The 16,584-nt window shown below is 40.4% G+C and overlaps 1 protein-coding gene across 1 annotated transcript in view; it reads left to right on the forward strand.

Moving 5' to 3' along the window:
- Positions 1–15,971, forward strand: part of cenpe (centromere protein E) — a 35,277-nt gene extending 19,306 nt beyond the window's left edge. Inside the window, exons 34-52 of the mRNA XM_086129418.1 lie at positions 32–115; positions 337–453; positions 537–653; positions 749–970; positions 1,651–1,770; positions 2,557–2,730; positions 4,688–4,783; positions 4,967–5,047; positions 6,584–6,709; positions 6,834–7,028; positions 7,120–7,317; positions 7,880–8,092; positions 8,700–8,900; positions 10,098–10,274; positions 10,596–10,696; positions 10,766–10,863; positions 13,237–13,372; positions 13,455–13,792; positions 15,835–15,971. Of these exons, the coding sequence (XP_085985544.1) occupies positions 32–115; positions 337–453; positions 537–653; positions 749–970; positions 1,651–1,770; positions 2,557–2,730; positions 4,688–4,783; positions 4,967–5,047; positions 6,584–6,709; positions 6,834–7,028; positions 7,120–7,317; positions 7,880–8,092; positions 8,700–8,900; positions 10,098–10,274; positions 10,596–10,696; positions 10,766–10,863; positions 13,237–13,372; positions 13,455–13,792; positions 15,835–15,899 (2,859 nt within the window). The 3' untranslated portion in view covers positions 15,900–15,971. The remainder of the gene's footprint in view (positions 1–31; positions 116–336; positions 454–536; positions 654–748; positions 971–1,650; positions 1,771–2,556; positions 2,731–4,687; positions 4,784–4,966; positions 5,048–6,583; positions 6,710–6,833; positions 7,029–7,119; positions 7,318–7,879; positions 8,093–8,699; positions 8,901–10,097; positions 10,275–10,595; positions 10,697–10,765; positions 10,864–13,236; positions 13,373–13,454; positions 13,793–15,834) is intronic.
- The last annotated feature ends 613 nt before the right edge of the window (positions 15,972–16,584 follow it).

Below are 16,584 nucleotides of genomic sequence, written 5' to 3' on the forward strand. Positions count from 1 at the left end.
GCAGACAGTCACGTTTGTTTTCCCATTTCAGAAAGAGCAACTTCAGGCTGCACTACAAGAGGTCAGTGAGCAGAAGAACCAACTCCAGGGAGAGCTGCAGCAACTTATTGATGGGGTAGATGAATGCTCTGCTTTTTTTCACGCTGCAAAATAATGTTTTGCAGATCATGAAATGATTTCTGCATTGACTGCTTTGCTTTCTCTCTATGTACCGATAACTGAATTGGGGCATTTGAAACTGCGCTTGTGTGTGTGTGTGCGTGTGTGTGTGTGTGTGTGTGTGTGTGCGTGCGTGTGTGCGTGTGTGCGTGTGTGTGTGTGTGTGTGTAATATTAGGCTGCAGAGAACGAAAGCCTTCTACATTCCCTCCAATCTCTGCTTCAAGATCAAGTTCAGAGAAATAATGACATTGAAAGGATGGGTCGAGAGAAACAAACTCAGCTGGAACATCAAGTCTGTTGAAACGTTGTTTATCCATTTATTTATTTATGACAGAGCTCCGTTTAATCTCCATTTAATTGTTTCCTCATTTTTAGGTTGAAGAGTCTCAACATCTTCTACATTCTATTCAAGATGAGTTTGAAGATTTGAAGCAGAAGAATTGTACTCTTGTAAAAGTAACTGAGGAGAAGGAGTCTGATTTAAAGCAAAGTGTAAATAAGTTGTCATACTGATTTAGTTTTTCCCACATGATTTGTCCATCTGTTGTATGTTGTCAAAGCCTATAAAATAGCCTTCCTTTAAACAGATAAAGATTTTGAGTGAAGAGCTTGAAACACTGAAAGCAGAAAGGGACGACCTATGTTTCAACAAGGAAGCTGGACATCAGACTTTGATGGAAGAGACTCAGAGGTTGCTTTGCAGAGTGACGTCGCTCATTGAAGAGAGGGATCAGCTCCTTGATACGGTGGAGGAACTGAGACGGGGCAAGATCCAGCTCAAAACAGAACTGGAGGAAAATGTCGAAATGGTAAGGAACTTTGTATATCTTAATAAATGGCCTATTAATTTGGGATGAGCAGAATAATCCATTCATTAGCCATAAATAAATAAAAACCAAGATTCAGATCACATTTGCTTGGGTTTTTTGGGCATCCATCTCAAGATTGATTTTGAAATTTTGTATATTTAATTTTGAGTATTGGGTTTCCATAAAATAGAAGGTATGACCTTTTTACGGACATCAATTACTTGCTATTGTCGTTGGGGCTTTATTACCTATCGCCTCCAGATAGCGAGGAATTGCTGTCAATGTGGTGTGCGCTTTAAGTCGATGCTTATAATAATTTGTCAAAACTAAGGAGGAGGTGACCATCTTGAAGACGGGAAAAGAATGAAGAATAAAAGAAAAGCAAGGATTGCTTTTTGATGACAAAACACAGCGCATTTGCACTGTTTGCTTTGACAAAGGCTTTGTGCCGCAGTAAGACAGCATCTCCCTATGCCATCCATATTACCATTATATTTTTCAGGAATGAATTCTATACTTTCTGAAGTACCTTTGTTGTGATACTATTGATTTGACATCCATAGTTAAAACTATTGTTCCAAAAGTCTGGTAACAAACATTTCCCTTGTCTAAATGTACTGTATATGCTTTTACATAAGTACACTGTGATTGCTCATGTTGCGAATGTGGATTATTTTCAGAGGACTGAGAACCAGGCAGAGCTCATAACGGCTCAAGAGATCAACATTCTACAGGAAGAAGTCAGCCTGTTGATGAATGAAAACAAAGACGTTGGCAAATGCCACGAACTTCAAAATCAGGCATGAGTTACATTTGTTAAATCCTGTTTAATGTTAGGCAGCTGGCTAAAGTAAAGTCTCTCCTTTCTCGAGAGCACATTGAAACACAATTTCATGCCTTCATCACATCTCGGCTGGGTTACTGTAATGCGTTTTACTTTGGAATTAGGGAATCTTCCATTAAGCATCTTCAGTTGCTGCTGCTCGCCTCTTGACTGGTACTCGTAAGAGGGGGCACGTAACTCCTACACTGGCATCACTTCACAATTTAAAGTTCTTTTTAAAATCCTATTATTCATTTTTTAAATCTTTAATTGGCCTCGTCCCACCTTACCTCTCTGAGCCCCTGCGTACCTGCCCGGTGCCTCAGATCTGCGGACCAGACACTCCTAGAGGTACAGAGAAGTAAGCGGAGGCTCAGAGGGGAGCGAGACTTTTTTTTCGGAATGACATTCCACTAAACGTTCAGTAAGCCCCCTCGCTGCTGATTTTTAGAACTTGTCTAAAAATTCATTTTTATGCTTTGGCTTTTGACTCAGCATGCAACTTGATTTTTAATTTGACTGTTATTGTGCTTTCTACTGTCTTCGTTATTATTTTGTTTTATTGTTAGTTGTATTAATTATTTTCGCTCCATGTACAGCACTTGTTTTCAAGTGCTTTATGAATACAGTTGAGTATTTTCTTTAATATGGATCTATGGTTTTGGGTCTAAATATATTTTCGCTCTTGACCACAATTTTACACCGATATTTTTGTGTATACAGTCAGTCATTCCAACTCATCCAAATTCTCACATCATCACAGATTCAGAGGCTGTCTGAGGAGCTTAAGTGTGCGGTCACAGAGCGAGGCAATATCCAGTCTGAGATGGAGAAGCTGGTATGTCAAGTGACATCTCTCCGTGAAGAGCGAGATCAGCTGCACGGCCAACTTCAGGCAGTGGGACAGGAGACGAACCAGTTCAGAGCACAACTGGAGGTGACCACAGGAACACATCAGCTTGAAGTTTACCTTTGTGATCAAAAGTTTACATATCCTTGTAAAGAACCTAATGTCATGGGTCTCCTGAGTTTTTCATAGTTTAACTGTAACGGATAGTTCTTTATCACCCCCCCCCCCCCCCCCCAAAAAAAAACACGCATTCATGATTTATTTTGGGTTCTTTACTCTGGATTAACAGAAAAGTGACCACATCTGCTCAGTCAAAAATATACATACAGCAATGCCAATATTTGCTTACATGTCAGTTGGCCATTTTCACTTCAGTCCAACGCTTTTGGTAGCCATCCACAAGTTTCTGGCAAGCTTTGTGGTTTAATCTTTGACCACTCTTAGCAGAATTGGTACGGTTCAGTTAGATTTGTTGGATTTCTGACAAGGACTTGTTTCTTCAGCATTGCCATTTCTCAATGGGGTTTAAGTCTGGGCTTTGGGAATTCCATTCTAAACTCTTAACTTTGCTGCTGTGAATCGGGAATTTCTCCATTGCGAGACTAATAAAGGTTTTCTTATCTTATCTTATCTTAATTCTAGCCTGATTTAGCTATTCCATAGCCACTTTTGATGTGTGCTTGGGGTTGTTGTCCTGTTGAAACACACCGCTACGCCCCACACCCAGCTATCTGGCTGATGATTTTAGGTTATCGTATTTTGAAGAGGGTAATCCTCCTCCTTTATTATTCGATTTAGTATTTTTTAAGCACCAGTTCCAGTGGCAGCAAAACAGCACCACAGCATAGTACTAAAACCACCGTGCTTCACATTCGGCATCGTGTTCCTGGGCTTAAAGGCCTCACAGATTCTTCCCCAAACATATTGCTAGGCGTTGCGGTTAAAAAGCTCAATTTTTGGTTCGTCTGACCACAGAACTTTCTCCAAAAGTTATTTTCTTTGTCTCTGTGATCAATAGCAAACTTCAGTCGAGCCTTAAGGTGCCACTTTTGGAGAGAGGGCTTTCTTCTTGCACAGCAGGCTCTCTGTTCAAGGCGATGCAAAACACACTTGACTGAGGAAACTGGCACCTGTGTTTCAGCAGCTTCTAATTCTTGGCATATCTGCCTTTTGGTGGTTCTCGGTCGACTCTTCAACCTCTCGACCAGTTTTTTTCACAGCAGCAGGGGATAGGTTGCATTTTCTACCTGATCATGGCAATGACAAAACGGTGTAATAATGCACTTTATACTTACAAACAGTTGTTTGCACTGTTGCTCTTGGGACCTGCAGCTGCTTGGAAATTGCTCCAAGTGACATGACACAGCTTTCCAAGTCACCAAAATTCCTAATTCATGTTTCTGTATTTTTGACTCAACAGAAAAAAGTGACCAAACCTGCGAACTCACAAAGTAATAAAAGAACCAAATTTCATGTTGTTGATTTTTTTTTGGGTTAGTTTGTTTTCTTTTTAAATCTGTCAGAGAAAAATCTGAGTTGTAGTCATAGCCCCATGTTCTTTACAAGTATATGTAAACGTTTGATCAAAACTGTATTTGATACAATTCTTATAGAAAATAGTTCAGTGTTCAACTTTTAGTGCTTAGTTGTCCTGAAATCTTTCTGAAGCTCATCCTCCAATATTCATTTTCCATGAAAAAGCCTTCCCTCCACAAAAAAAGGGGGGGGGGGCAGCGACTTGGTGAATCCGCCTGACACTGTAGTAGAGAAAGCATGCTTATAATTTCACATGTGGTTTGTCGGCTACTAAATTTAAATATTATCAAATGTAACAAAAAATTATAGGAAGGTTGGCACTGAACGTTTTAAAGCTTTCTCTGTAATTGACCACAAAACGGCTCAAAACGGAGCTACAGGACACGCTAAACACGGTACAGTTTTGTAGTCATGTTTCATCGTAATTCAAAGCCAGTTGCTTGTTCAAAATATAAACTCCTATAGACCATTTTTGAAGCGCTACATTATTGTTGATCGTCAATCACAGGCCTCCACAATGCAACAGAGTATGATTGAACTGAATCAGTTGAGTTTGCTACAGCAGGCCGAGGTGACAAAAATGGAGACCAACCTTCGACAGGAGGTAGGTCTCAGTCATGGGCTTTTTTAAACTTTGTGCAGCTCAGTTGTGTCAGATTACAAAGAATAGGGCATGTACATCTTCATCAAAACATGCAACAGTACAGATTTTCTTGATCTTCTAAATGCTTTCAGTAAGGGTAGTCTTAACAAGTACAGTACTGTAAATGTTTCCCTCTGCCTCCAGGTACAGCAGCTGGAAGAGCAGCTAAACACATTAAAGAAAAATGAAACGGTGGTACAAGCGGAGGCAATCGCATCACAGCAGGTTTGCTTGAACTAATTTTTTATTCTGTAATCGCAAGATACTTTACATATCGGGTAGTATTAGGGACACACACGTTCCCCTCAAAAATACATTTTGTTTTTGCTACTGTACAGAACATAGTAAAATGTGCTACTCTTTTGTATGTTGTTTAAATGTAAACAAGTTTGGCAAATGTATGAAACACTTGAAGCACAGATTGGCATTGACGTAAAGGGCTTATACCATGCTATTTTTAGCTTTTCACAGTCAACTAAAAGCACATACAGTACTGCGTATTATTATATATTTTACTTTTGGCTTCATCTGCCGACCAGTCCACTTTGGTACTGGCCAAGGTTCACCAGGCCTCTGAGAAATAATTGATCACAGACAAACTTGTTGTTGAATGGTCTATCCCTGGTCAGGTGGGGACATCACTCATAGCACCGCTTTCCCAGCTAGTCTTGTCGGGCATCCCGCTGGCTGCTTGAAGAAAGCGAGTGTGTGCGTAGCCTGCACAGGTGGTACGGGGTGGCTCCCTCAATCTTCCACGGAGCTGGTATTTAAGAATGGTTTGTCATGGGGCAATGCCCAGACATGGCCGAATGGAAGAAAACACCACTTTGGGGGGGGGGGTTTGGTGAGGAGTTCACGTTTTTACTTGGCTTAAAGCTCAATATTGATTTGGTATAATAATAGCTCTTTAAGTTTTGTCTATTTTGCGCAATGTTGATAAGATGAGATAAGAAAACCTTTATTTGTTTCACAATAGAGAAATTCCCAATTTACAGCAGCAAAATTATGAAAGTGAGAAGTAGAAGAACAAAAAGGATATAAATAAATAAACATAACACAAGCATATTACAAATGGGTGAGTGAGGATGAGTCCAGGTTTTCAGGTCTGTCTATTCAATAGCCTGACAGCAGTCGGCAGGAACGAGCAGCGATACCTCTCCTTCTTGCAGTGCGGGTGTATCAGTCTCTCGCTGAAGGATCTGCCCAGTGCTGTCAGGGTGGCCTGAAGGGGGTGAGAGGGTCTTTCCATCATAGCTTTTAACTTGGCTAGCATCCTCCTGTTGCCCACCTCCTCCAAAGTGTCCTGGGAGCAGCCCAGGACAGAGACTGGCCCTCCTGACCAGTCAGTCCAGTCTCTCTCTGTCCCGGGCTGAGATGCTGCCTGACCAGCAGAATATGCCATAATGAATGGCTGAGGCCACCACAGAGTCACAGAAGGTTTTAAGGAGTGACCCCTGAAATCCAAAAGACCTCAAATTTAAATTTAACAAGGACAAAGGCAAATGTTGCACATATTCCAACTGTTCCGTATTTTTTCCCTTGTTTTGTTTCAACATGTTGCTGCGTTTCTCCACTGCAACAAAATATGGACAAAGTGCACAGTTGTTTTCAAAGTCGAGTGAACAAATGTGATTGACACAGTAGTTAATTGACTATGGGTTTCCTTCATCATTCAGCAATGTATTTATCAACAATGCAAAGTTTCTTCTGAGTTCATTGACGCTGAAGCGTTAAGTACCCTCCCGTTGTTCACCTTTTCAGTTGCTCGTTGAAGCAAAAGCAACCATCTCTTTACTCAATGAGAAGCTTAGCGACTGCGAGCGGGACTTGACAGGGTCCAAGGTGACAGCATCATCAAGGCTGCACAACTCAACGTTGCAACTTCAGGTAATGCATCACGTTGCATTTGTGCGGGGTATGGAAGGAGTAAAATCCTCTTTGAGAGTTGGGCGAACTTGTGATGTGAAAGCAAAGTACTTAATTGATACCCCTCAAATGATGTCATTTACAGGAGTTATTTGAAAGACTCCAGCAATTTATTGATGAATCCAGTCAGCCTCACCCCGCATTCAAAGGTGACGCCCTGTGGGTGGAGAATTTCCTGAGTGACGAGGACTACGACGCCTTTCCTCAAGCCACAGTGAAAGCCCACAACATTGTCTCTGGGCTGGGGATCAAGCATTTGAGGACTCTCCGGAATATTATTGTAAATATCACTACAGGTTCTTTCCATTTCATGTTTCCTTGAAGTCCTTTAACAAACAACATTTACAAAATTCTGGTCTTTGCTTTTCCAGGATGTCCTTTTGGGAAAGGCGAGAGGATGCAAAAGGGCTTTTCAGGAGTTGGTCAAAATTGATGTCTGTATCTTTGAAGAGTGGCGCTCGCAGGATGTGTTGCGATGCAAAGCTGACTCTCTTACAGACTTGGACTGTTGCTCAGACCAGGAACACAGACTCAATGAATTGGTTTCAAAAAGACAGTTCTATGTGCAGGTGACCCCCCCCCCCCCCCCCCCCCCCCCCCCGGCTTTATTCCTATCAAATTGTACAGTAATCCCCTGCAAATTCACCTACTCATACCAAAGCAATACAAATATTGCCTTAGCAAGAAAATTGTGTCAAAGCACTAATTTTGACAAAATTAACCTTTCAACTCAAAAATATTGCTTTGGTTGACAAAGTTACGTGCGTGTGTTGCGTAACTTCATTCACACGAGTCATGTTTTGTCACCATCTTGTGGTGTCTTGGTCCCAAGAAACTATGTTGAAGTGAGTTGGAAAGTCAAGCACAAACATTGCTTTGCTACCATCTGTCGCATTTATGGGCCATTATAAATATTTTTAGTGGGTGTGGGGGGTGGTACAAGCTAAATTTAGCCGGAGTTATTACCAATGATAATTTATGGTATATTTATGGTTTAATCTGTTCATTCGTTTTGGTTTTGGGGATATCAATTGCTGGCTATTTTTCCATTCTGCAGGCCTCCGGGGATTACTTGTACCATCATAAGGTTTTTGCTGATTTCAAAACTAACAAGTATGCTTGGTTTTACAGAAAATGGGCGACATTTTGGAGAAACTTTGGTCTGGCTTGGATTATTACCGCAATGAAGTTTCCGCTGAGGTCAGAGAAAGGACCAGGTTCTTAAAGCTGATGCAGGATGAGCACGCCAGGCCGCCATTAGTTGTCAGTCGGATGCACAGCCTCTTTAGCGCTGAGGCTGACAGCAGGTCTGCAGTGTTGCAAAGCAGACAAATCTATTTGCAAGTATGTTTTATGTACTCATGTATTCATTGTTTAACCTAACTGTATTATTATTATTATTATTATTTTTTTTTTTGTGGGGAGGGTGGCGGGGATATTAGCCAGGCTATCACTCTTTAAACAAACAAAAACAGTTATCGGTAAGTTTTGATGCTCGGTAGGAATTGAATATATTGAAATTAAGGACAAAGTAACAGCATATGCTCTGTGGATGTCCTCTGTATATTTCTTGTACAGTGTTTACATCAGCCACCAGATGTTTCTCAGTAAACCAATATTTCATGTAAAAGGGTGTTGTTTCACTGCTCTGTGTGAAATATTGTGAAAAGGTTCGAAACAAGAGCTGAGACTGGGAAAATGTGTTATTGGGGATGTTTTTGATGAGGACTTTTACATTGGCTAAAAAAAGTTTACATGATACAGACCCTTTAATAATTTATTGTTGACAAACCACCTGTTTTATGTTCCTGGTATAGAGGCACGTTTCACTTTGGAACAACAGCCCCCTGATGCCACATAATAGAATTGATGGAAACATGTCAATATTTGGATTCTGGCTCTAAAATTGCCTATGCATGCAAAGCTCATCATCTCTCCGAACTCCTTACAGGGCCTCGTTGATGACCGCACTGTTCAGTGTGAGGAATTGCAGCAGGTGACGGCGCATGCTCAATTCCAGTTAGAAGAAGAACAAAGCAAGTATGTCACTTTGCAACGGAAGCTGGAGGAAACTCCAGCAAGGCCAGAGCTGACGTTGCTGATTAACAACAAAGAACTTATTCTACTCCATCAAGCTGAGGAGAGAGTCAAAGTAAGTATCATCATTTTAGGTTCGTGACTACCACAGGATGTATCAACCACAGTTAACTACCCGCAGCTTCACTAGTAGTAGTTAATGTTCTCCATTTATATTGTTACATTTTGAATTAGACGTACTGAGAACTACGAGCAATTACACTGTACCAATGTCCAAATACCAAACACATATCCCATACACATTTGTGAGCATTAGAATTATGATCACTCTACTCGCCAGCTATTTAGGATACAGCCACATTGCATATAATAATAATAATAATAATAATACATTTTATTTGTGGGCGCCTTTCTAGAAACTCAAGGACACCTTACAACAAGCAGTTAAAATCACAAACACAATGTTAAAAACAGCATCAAATAAAATAAGAAAAAATATATAGGCTTTGGCCGATATTAAATTCTGGAGGTATGACAACCGTGAACAAAAATATTGCAGTATTAAAATTACGGCTCTAAAATGTCCCATAAAAATATCTATCTACTCTGTCGATCTAGATGTATGCACTTTTTCTTTGATTCTTATACATGACGGCAAGCATGTTGTGTGGTAGAAATGTCCAGATTAAGTACAAAAAAAAGGACAGGCAACCGCAACTAAAAAGTATGCAGCCTATTTTTGAGCAAAAAATGTAGCTGTTTTTGTGTTGCTGCTGTGTGTGCAAGTACCAGTTGTTCGAAGCTTTACCATAAACATATCTATACTAACTTGTAATTGGCTGGGAACCAGTTCAAGGTGTATCCCTCGCGACCCTGCTCCCCCCCGAGACAGCTGGGATAGGCCCTAGTACCCCCGCGACCCTCATTGAGCAGATCAGATAATGGATGAATTGTTATCTATGCTAACTTCCATTTTGCTTAAATAGGACATGCTGCAATATATTATAGCAGTAAGATAGCAGACGTTTATTCAATTCATTGTTTTATAATACAGTGTGGAATGCGGATGAGTGTGGAATATAACCCCATGATAAATAAGGATTCACTGTATGCTCTAAACCTTCCAAGCACAATATTTATAAGTAGGTACATGATTGGACTCATAGTCTGAAGATATGTGTTTTTCAGCATTACCAGATATGCATACAGGCAGGAAAGACTTTTTATTGATTTAAAAAAAACTATGTATTTTTTTTGTACAGAAGTTGGCATGATTTTTATGAGCAAAATTGTAACATGTTATCTTCATCAGGCTTTGGCTCTCAAAAATAAGCACCTCGAAGAGGCCCAGCAAAAAAATCACAGCTGCATTTCTGGCTACAAGATGGACATTCAGCGACTCCAGACAGAACTTGTAGCAAGTGGGGTCCAAGTTCAAGAATTGAAGAATGCCATCAAAACCATGAAGAGCCAACTGCAAGAGTCTGAGGTTGGTTTCAACGTCACTCCTTAAAATGTATTGGGGGGGGGGGGGGGGGTGATAGTATAGTATAGAACCCGATCATTCAGGATTACCTCTCACACACTCCAATTGAAGCTCTCAAACACTTTGGATTTTTGGCATCATTTGTACACACACACACACACACGACTGAAACTCTCACAACCGAAACACTCTTACACAGACTGCAGAATTTTCTTTCCTCGCATATACAATTGACACGCTCACACTAAAAAGTTGTCTTCTCTCGTGAGTAAAACACACACATAACTGAAATGCTTTGTCATTCCCACATTGATTTCCTAATAGAAATGTGTGCCGCCTTCAATTGCTGAGCTGCAGAAAGCCCAAGCTCAATTTTTCATGAAGGAAATGGAGTTGAGCGTTGCTTCCGATAAACATCAGCAAGAGTAAGGACCGGCCAGAACAGTGCCAGTACCATCATTTCCCTGTTCTTAACATTCTGTCCCGTCTCTCAGGATCGAGAGGATGACCACTGTTCTGCATATGAAAGAAGAGTTAGTGAGGAAACTGAAGGAATCTCTCAGGACATTGCAGCAGCAAGGGGAGGAGTCATGTAAGCCTGTGGCTCTCACACTTATACTTCATAGTGCTACACCCAAAAAATACATAGAGCACCCTAATGGCAGATATTGAAATACAGTAGCAAGTTTTCATCAAAAATTAGACATGTGATTGGAATGCTACCCCTTTAAGATTATGCACAGTATTAAGACTGTGCTTAAATAGAGGAAAATCAAAATAATTTATTTACATGATTCAGTTAAATTGTATTGCAAATAAACGTTAAAAATGGTACCTGAATATATAAGATAAGAAAACCTTTATTAGTCTCGCAATGGAGAAATTCCCAATTCACAGCAGCAAAGTTATGAAAGGAAGAAGTAGAACAACAAAATATAGGAGCTGCTGGAAAGGCAGCCACTCTCGCGGCGCCATTTTGAAGTCAAAATAAGAAAAATAACACAACTCATGTTGAAAGCAGAGTTTGAAAAAATTAAGTGGAAATGTTTTGTTCTTGAAAATAAATGTTTTTCGAATCGATGAATTGGATACAAATTTTGTCTTGCATTAGTGCAGTGTTTCTCAAATAGTGGGGGGTGCGTTTGACCTCGGGGGACATGCTTTTTAATTTTTTTTACTGTGCTAAAATAACGTGCAGTTGCACCTCCACTACGTTAGGGGGCAGTGGCAGAGTTTGCGCAGGGAGCATTCTCAGGGAGGAAATATGACGAGCGTATGTAGCGCTTGGCTTCAGTGTGACTGCGGTGGCAGACGAGGAAAGATCGGTGTGCTTACTGTGTCTAAAAATTTTGGAAGCGGACAGCATGAAGCCAATTAAATTAAGGCGTCACTTAAAGACATTACACCCCAATCACGCTGATAAGCTGCGTGAGTCCCCCCCAGCGAAAACGTGCCGAATATTGCCAACAATCATGCCGCTTTGTGACTGCTACTTCAGTATAATAATACAGGTCCGGGCTACACATTGTGCAGGAGCCGAGAGTTGCTGCGTCCTGCTTCAAACCTCGCTTCGAAAAGCTGTGCATTGCAAAACGTGCTCATTGTAGTCATTAATCCAGACATCATCTTTGATTTAAAAAAAAAAAAAAAGCACCAATTCTTATTTATACCTGTATTTTTGTTTTGCTGGTTAAAGTTTTTTTAATATTGTGCTCCTGAGATAATGTTGGTGATTAGTTTGAATGCATTTTTCAGTATCGTATGGTTTGACATGGTCGGTCAAAAAATATTTATTGTTAAATTAAGGATTTAATGTTATTTTTGAATTTCAGATGCACTTTAAATCTTTTCCGTTCCAGTTACTAAAGCTATTCTTTGTTATAAGTTGGTCCATATTTCTTTTTTTATTCACTTATACGTTAATAAGGATACCGTGTTTTGCAAAGGTGTACTTATAACGATTTTATAGACAAATGATACTATTTATAGTCGGGGGGCGGGCGAGATGCTTTCCTATTCCTTGGGGGGGGCATGACAGAAAATAATTGAGAACCACTGCATTAGTGTATTTGTTTTTGTTTTTTTAACTACCCTGATTGGTATTGTTTAGTCGTCTAAAAACAATGAAGCAATATCACACAGGAAAGATTGATTCTGTACTCGCCAAGTGTTTTGTAACTGATTCAGTTACTGCTTTCTCATTGTTTTCCCAAAGCAAAAGCAGATGTTTGCGAATGTTTGATTTTGATTAAACACAAAAGATAATCTGTCTGCCTTCATGAAGGACTCCAGAAATGAGAATAAAAAGTACAGTCATAGTAGACTTGATCTATGCTTTTGTTGGAAAATTGTTTAGCGCAAAGAACACAATAATGTGCTTTGGCAGATAGCTGATTCATTCGATTTCATAAACATTTCTTAGAAGCCTGATTATGATAAGAGGATGTACAGTATGTGTACTCTATATTAAGCCATGTCATGCTAGAAAAAAAGAGCATATTTTTGAGATTGTCGTGAGTTATTACCCGACTACAGTGATCCCTCGCTTCTCGCGGTTAATGGGGACCAGAACCCCCCGCGAAAGAGGAAAATCCGCGAAGTAGGTTCCAGCCCCCCCCCCCCCATGGATGTAAAGGTATATGTACATGTGTAGGAGTATATATAATATTTATAAGGCCACATTTAATGGTATACCGTATATTTACATGTAGTACTGTATATGTTGCTCTATGTGACTCGCTGTTGTTTTGCTGACTTTCGCTGCCTCTCACGGACCTTTTGCGGCATTTTCACCATTTATTTTTTGGGGGTTGAATACTTTTGAAAAAGCCGCGATGCACTAAACCGCGATAAGTGAACCGCAAAGTAGCGAGGGATCGCTGTATTTAGAAGTCGGTTGTTTGGCAGTATTGTAACCGTTTTTGACTTTTTCTAGCTCACCCAAGTTTCTTGAATGCTTCTTTAGTCTTGCAGGGTCAAGAGCTATATGACCGCTTTCTCAACCCCCGGGGTTTGGTGAACAAGAGCAGCGGTGTTCTGCAAAATAGTAAACTGGCGGAGGAAGTAAAACAGCTTCAGATTAAAATTGTGCATCTTGAAAAGTAAGACGAACACATCATAGAATGAGCGGCGCCGCTTCAGTTGGATTGCCTCTTGACATGTTCTGTTCTGCTCCACCCCCAGCGTGATTTCCAGCCAGCAGGCTGACCTTACCAAATGGAAGAACAGAGCGCTCAAGATGAAGTCAAAGGCCAAAGTGGATGTCAAATCTTCACCGCCATGTACTCCCACCAAACAGGGACTTGCCGTGTGCTCCGACTTCTTGCCTCAGTCACCAAAGAAGTTCGTAGTTGCTTCCCAGAAGGTCCTCGACTCCCCAATCCAGCTGTTGGAGTCACCAAAAGTGCCACTGCTCGACTCTCCAAAAAGCAGATTTTTTGACAAAGGCGCAAACGCTAATCTGCTTCCCGGAACAATTCCCAAAATGTTCTTCGATAACTCCAGCCTTGGAATCAGTGCAGGTAAACTCCCTGAACAAATCCCATGTCCATACCTGTCAACTTTTCGGAGCGCCAACCTGTATAAACTACCGAAAAAATCCTTATAAAGAGCAAAAAATCCTTATAACATACCAAAGGATTTTATATGTCAAAATAACGGCAGAAAAAAACCCACGAAATTTTCAATGATATTTATTGTAGATTTCCATAATACAATGTTTGGTTAATGTCTAATCATCATTCTACTTAGTGGCATTACTGTGTTCAGAGTTGTATTCCTGCGTTACTTTTTTCACCAATTTTTCAGAATCCGTATGATTTGTGCGATACGGCCATATACGTAAGATTCACCACAAAATCAGTATGAACTATGGCTAAACTGTATGAGTTGACAGGTATGCATGTCGTAGGGCAGTTGATATGTAGCTATGTCATAATAAGGCTGTTTATCTTTGTCAGAGCTTTCCCATGTTCTCGATGGGGCAAAGATAAGTAACTGTGGTCAGTCACATTTTGGCTTTTAATTCTTTCATTCCACAAGACGTACTTGTACGTCTTTTTAAAATTAGGCCCCGACTACCAAGGACGTACTTGTGTGTCTGTCTTTTTTTTTGCGTCATAGAGAGGAGGAGCGTCTGATGCAATCTGTGAATGAGAATAAGCAGTTTGCATTGTAAATCATGTAGCATATAGGTGGCAGTGGTGCCTCATGTGCTTGAATTGCATGCTTTTACAAAAAGCTTTTTCTCCGTTTTTTGTTTTTTTTTTGCCCAGTAATCGCCATTTTCATGAAACTTAGCCATTTTGTAATGCCGATTTCTGAAGAATGGAAAAAGATGCAAACAATTTTTTTCCTGCCGAAAGAAGAGAGTCCAAACTTTATTTTGGTAGGCTCCATGTTTATATAGCATTAGAACCAAATATTCTGTGAGCCTTGCAAGATCAGTCAAAATCCAATAAAACGCTGGGATTGAGGGCTGGGAGTGAATGAGTTAACCAACATTTGGTCACGTTCCGAAAATTAATGGCTCAAGTTATTCCCCCCGCCCCCCACCCCACCCGAGAAAACAAAAATCGAACCAAATCCTGATTATAGTCATTCATAATTTCATTTCAGGTGTGGAATTGAATGACCTCTTTAACTAACCATCAATCGGCTGTTTTTTAAGGGCCCGTTGCAGATATAAAAAAAATATACTCTGCTTGTGTCAAGTTTGCCTGTATTGTACTTCTTACTTTCAAACCAGTGAACACTCTTTTGAAGATCAGCATTATCGTAAAGATTTCCCTTGTTTTGGTTCTGAATGTGGAGATTCCGGCAGTCCGTCGACTGGTTAGCATGTTGCCGTCACAAGTGCAGAGGTGCAGGGTTCGATTCTGCCCTTCCTGTGCCTGCGTGGGTTTTCTCTGGGTACTCAGGTTTCCTCCCACATTCCCCCAAAAAGGTGTGGCAAGTTACTGGAACACTCTAAATCGTCCCGAGGCGTGAGTGTGTGCGCGAATGGTTGTTCGTCTCGGTGAGCCCTGCGATTGGTTGACAGCCCTTTTAGGGTGTCCCCCGCCTACTGCCCGAAGACAGCTGGGATAGGCTCCGGCACGCCCGTGGCCCTTGAGAGGATAAAGCGGATTAGAAAATGGATGGATGGATGTATAGATTAATTTCTGCAAAGCTGTGATGTAGCAGAGATGTTAAATGTGAAGCCTGTAATACACACAAAACAACAGTTGCTTAGGCCAGGATACAGTGACTTTACCTACACTGGATTTTTTTTTTTTTTTAAATACCGTGCGTAGTAAATAAATGAAAGATGATGAAGACTGAAATGGCCCTGGAATCCTTCTCTTCTTTTTGGACACCCCTGGTTTGAAGTGTCAAACAATTTGAAAGACAACAAACAATTGATCAGATGATGGCTCCAAATTGTGAAACAAACACACTGGAGGTGTTATCTGCACAATTTTTCCAGAAATTGTAAAGTGGTGTTATTTCAGCAGGTACAACACTTTGGAGTTGGTTCACGAACACCAGTTATTAATGACTGCCTTGTTCACTGTTTTTACAGATGCCAACCCGGATGGGTGCACCTCTCAGCCGCCGGAAGCCCTTGAATCCTGTATTACACAGTGAATAAATACAACATTGCTGTTCTTCCCTTTTTAATTATTCCTGTTAGAATTCAATAAATTCACAAAACTTTTATTCCTGGTGATTTGTTGTGATTCTTATACTTAAAGCACTTACCTTTGAAAATTCTGTTTTGAGTGTTGTAAAAAAATGGAGATGTACCGTATTTAAATTTCAGTATTTGTTTGGAGAATTGTTTTCAGTTTTGTTGGAGTATTTAGCTATTTGGTTGCTTACTCCTGTTTTTTAGGATTTGGGTTTTCCATATTTACCCACACAACGTGTTAGGTTTTTTTTTTCCTTGTTTTTGAAGGTTGTCATAAAATGTCTATTGTAGTGTTGCCTTCAAACCAACAGGGAGCACACTAAGCCCAGTTGCAGAATTCTATCATTTGAATCTTAAAATACAAGATTTGTGCAGATTAAATTTAGTGCCCTTGAAAAAGTATTTTAACTCTTATTTTTCCCCCATAATTTCCCCACTTAATTGTTGAAGATTTTCAGACAAAGACAACCCAAGTGAACATTAAATGCAGTTTTTAAATGTGAGTGTGTGTGTGGGGGGGGAGTATACACTAATATCGTAATCTCTTGGGCCACCCTCAGCAGCACCAACTGAAATCAAGTGTTTTCTAAACTATTAATGAGTATTTCACATCCATGGAGATATTTTGACCCACTCTTCCTT

This window comes from Hippocampus guttulatus, chromosome 1 (genome assembly GCF_054856545.1).
Source record: "Hippocampus guttulatus isolate MCC_2025c chromosome 1, RoL_Hgut_1.0, whole genome shotgun sequence".
In the NCBI taxonomy this organism is placed as follows: Eukaryota; Metazoa; Chordata; class Actinopteri; order Syngnathiformes; family Syngnathidae; genus Hippocampus; species Hippocampus guttulatus.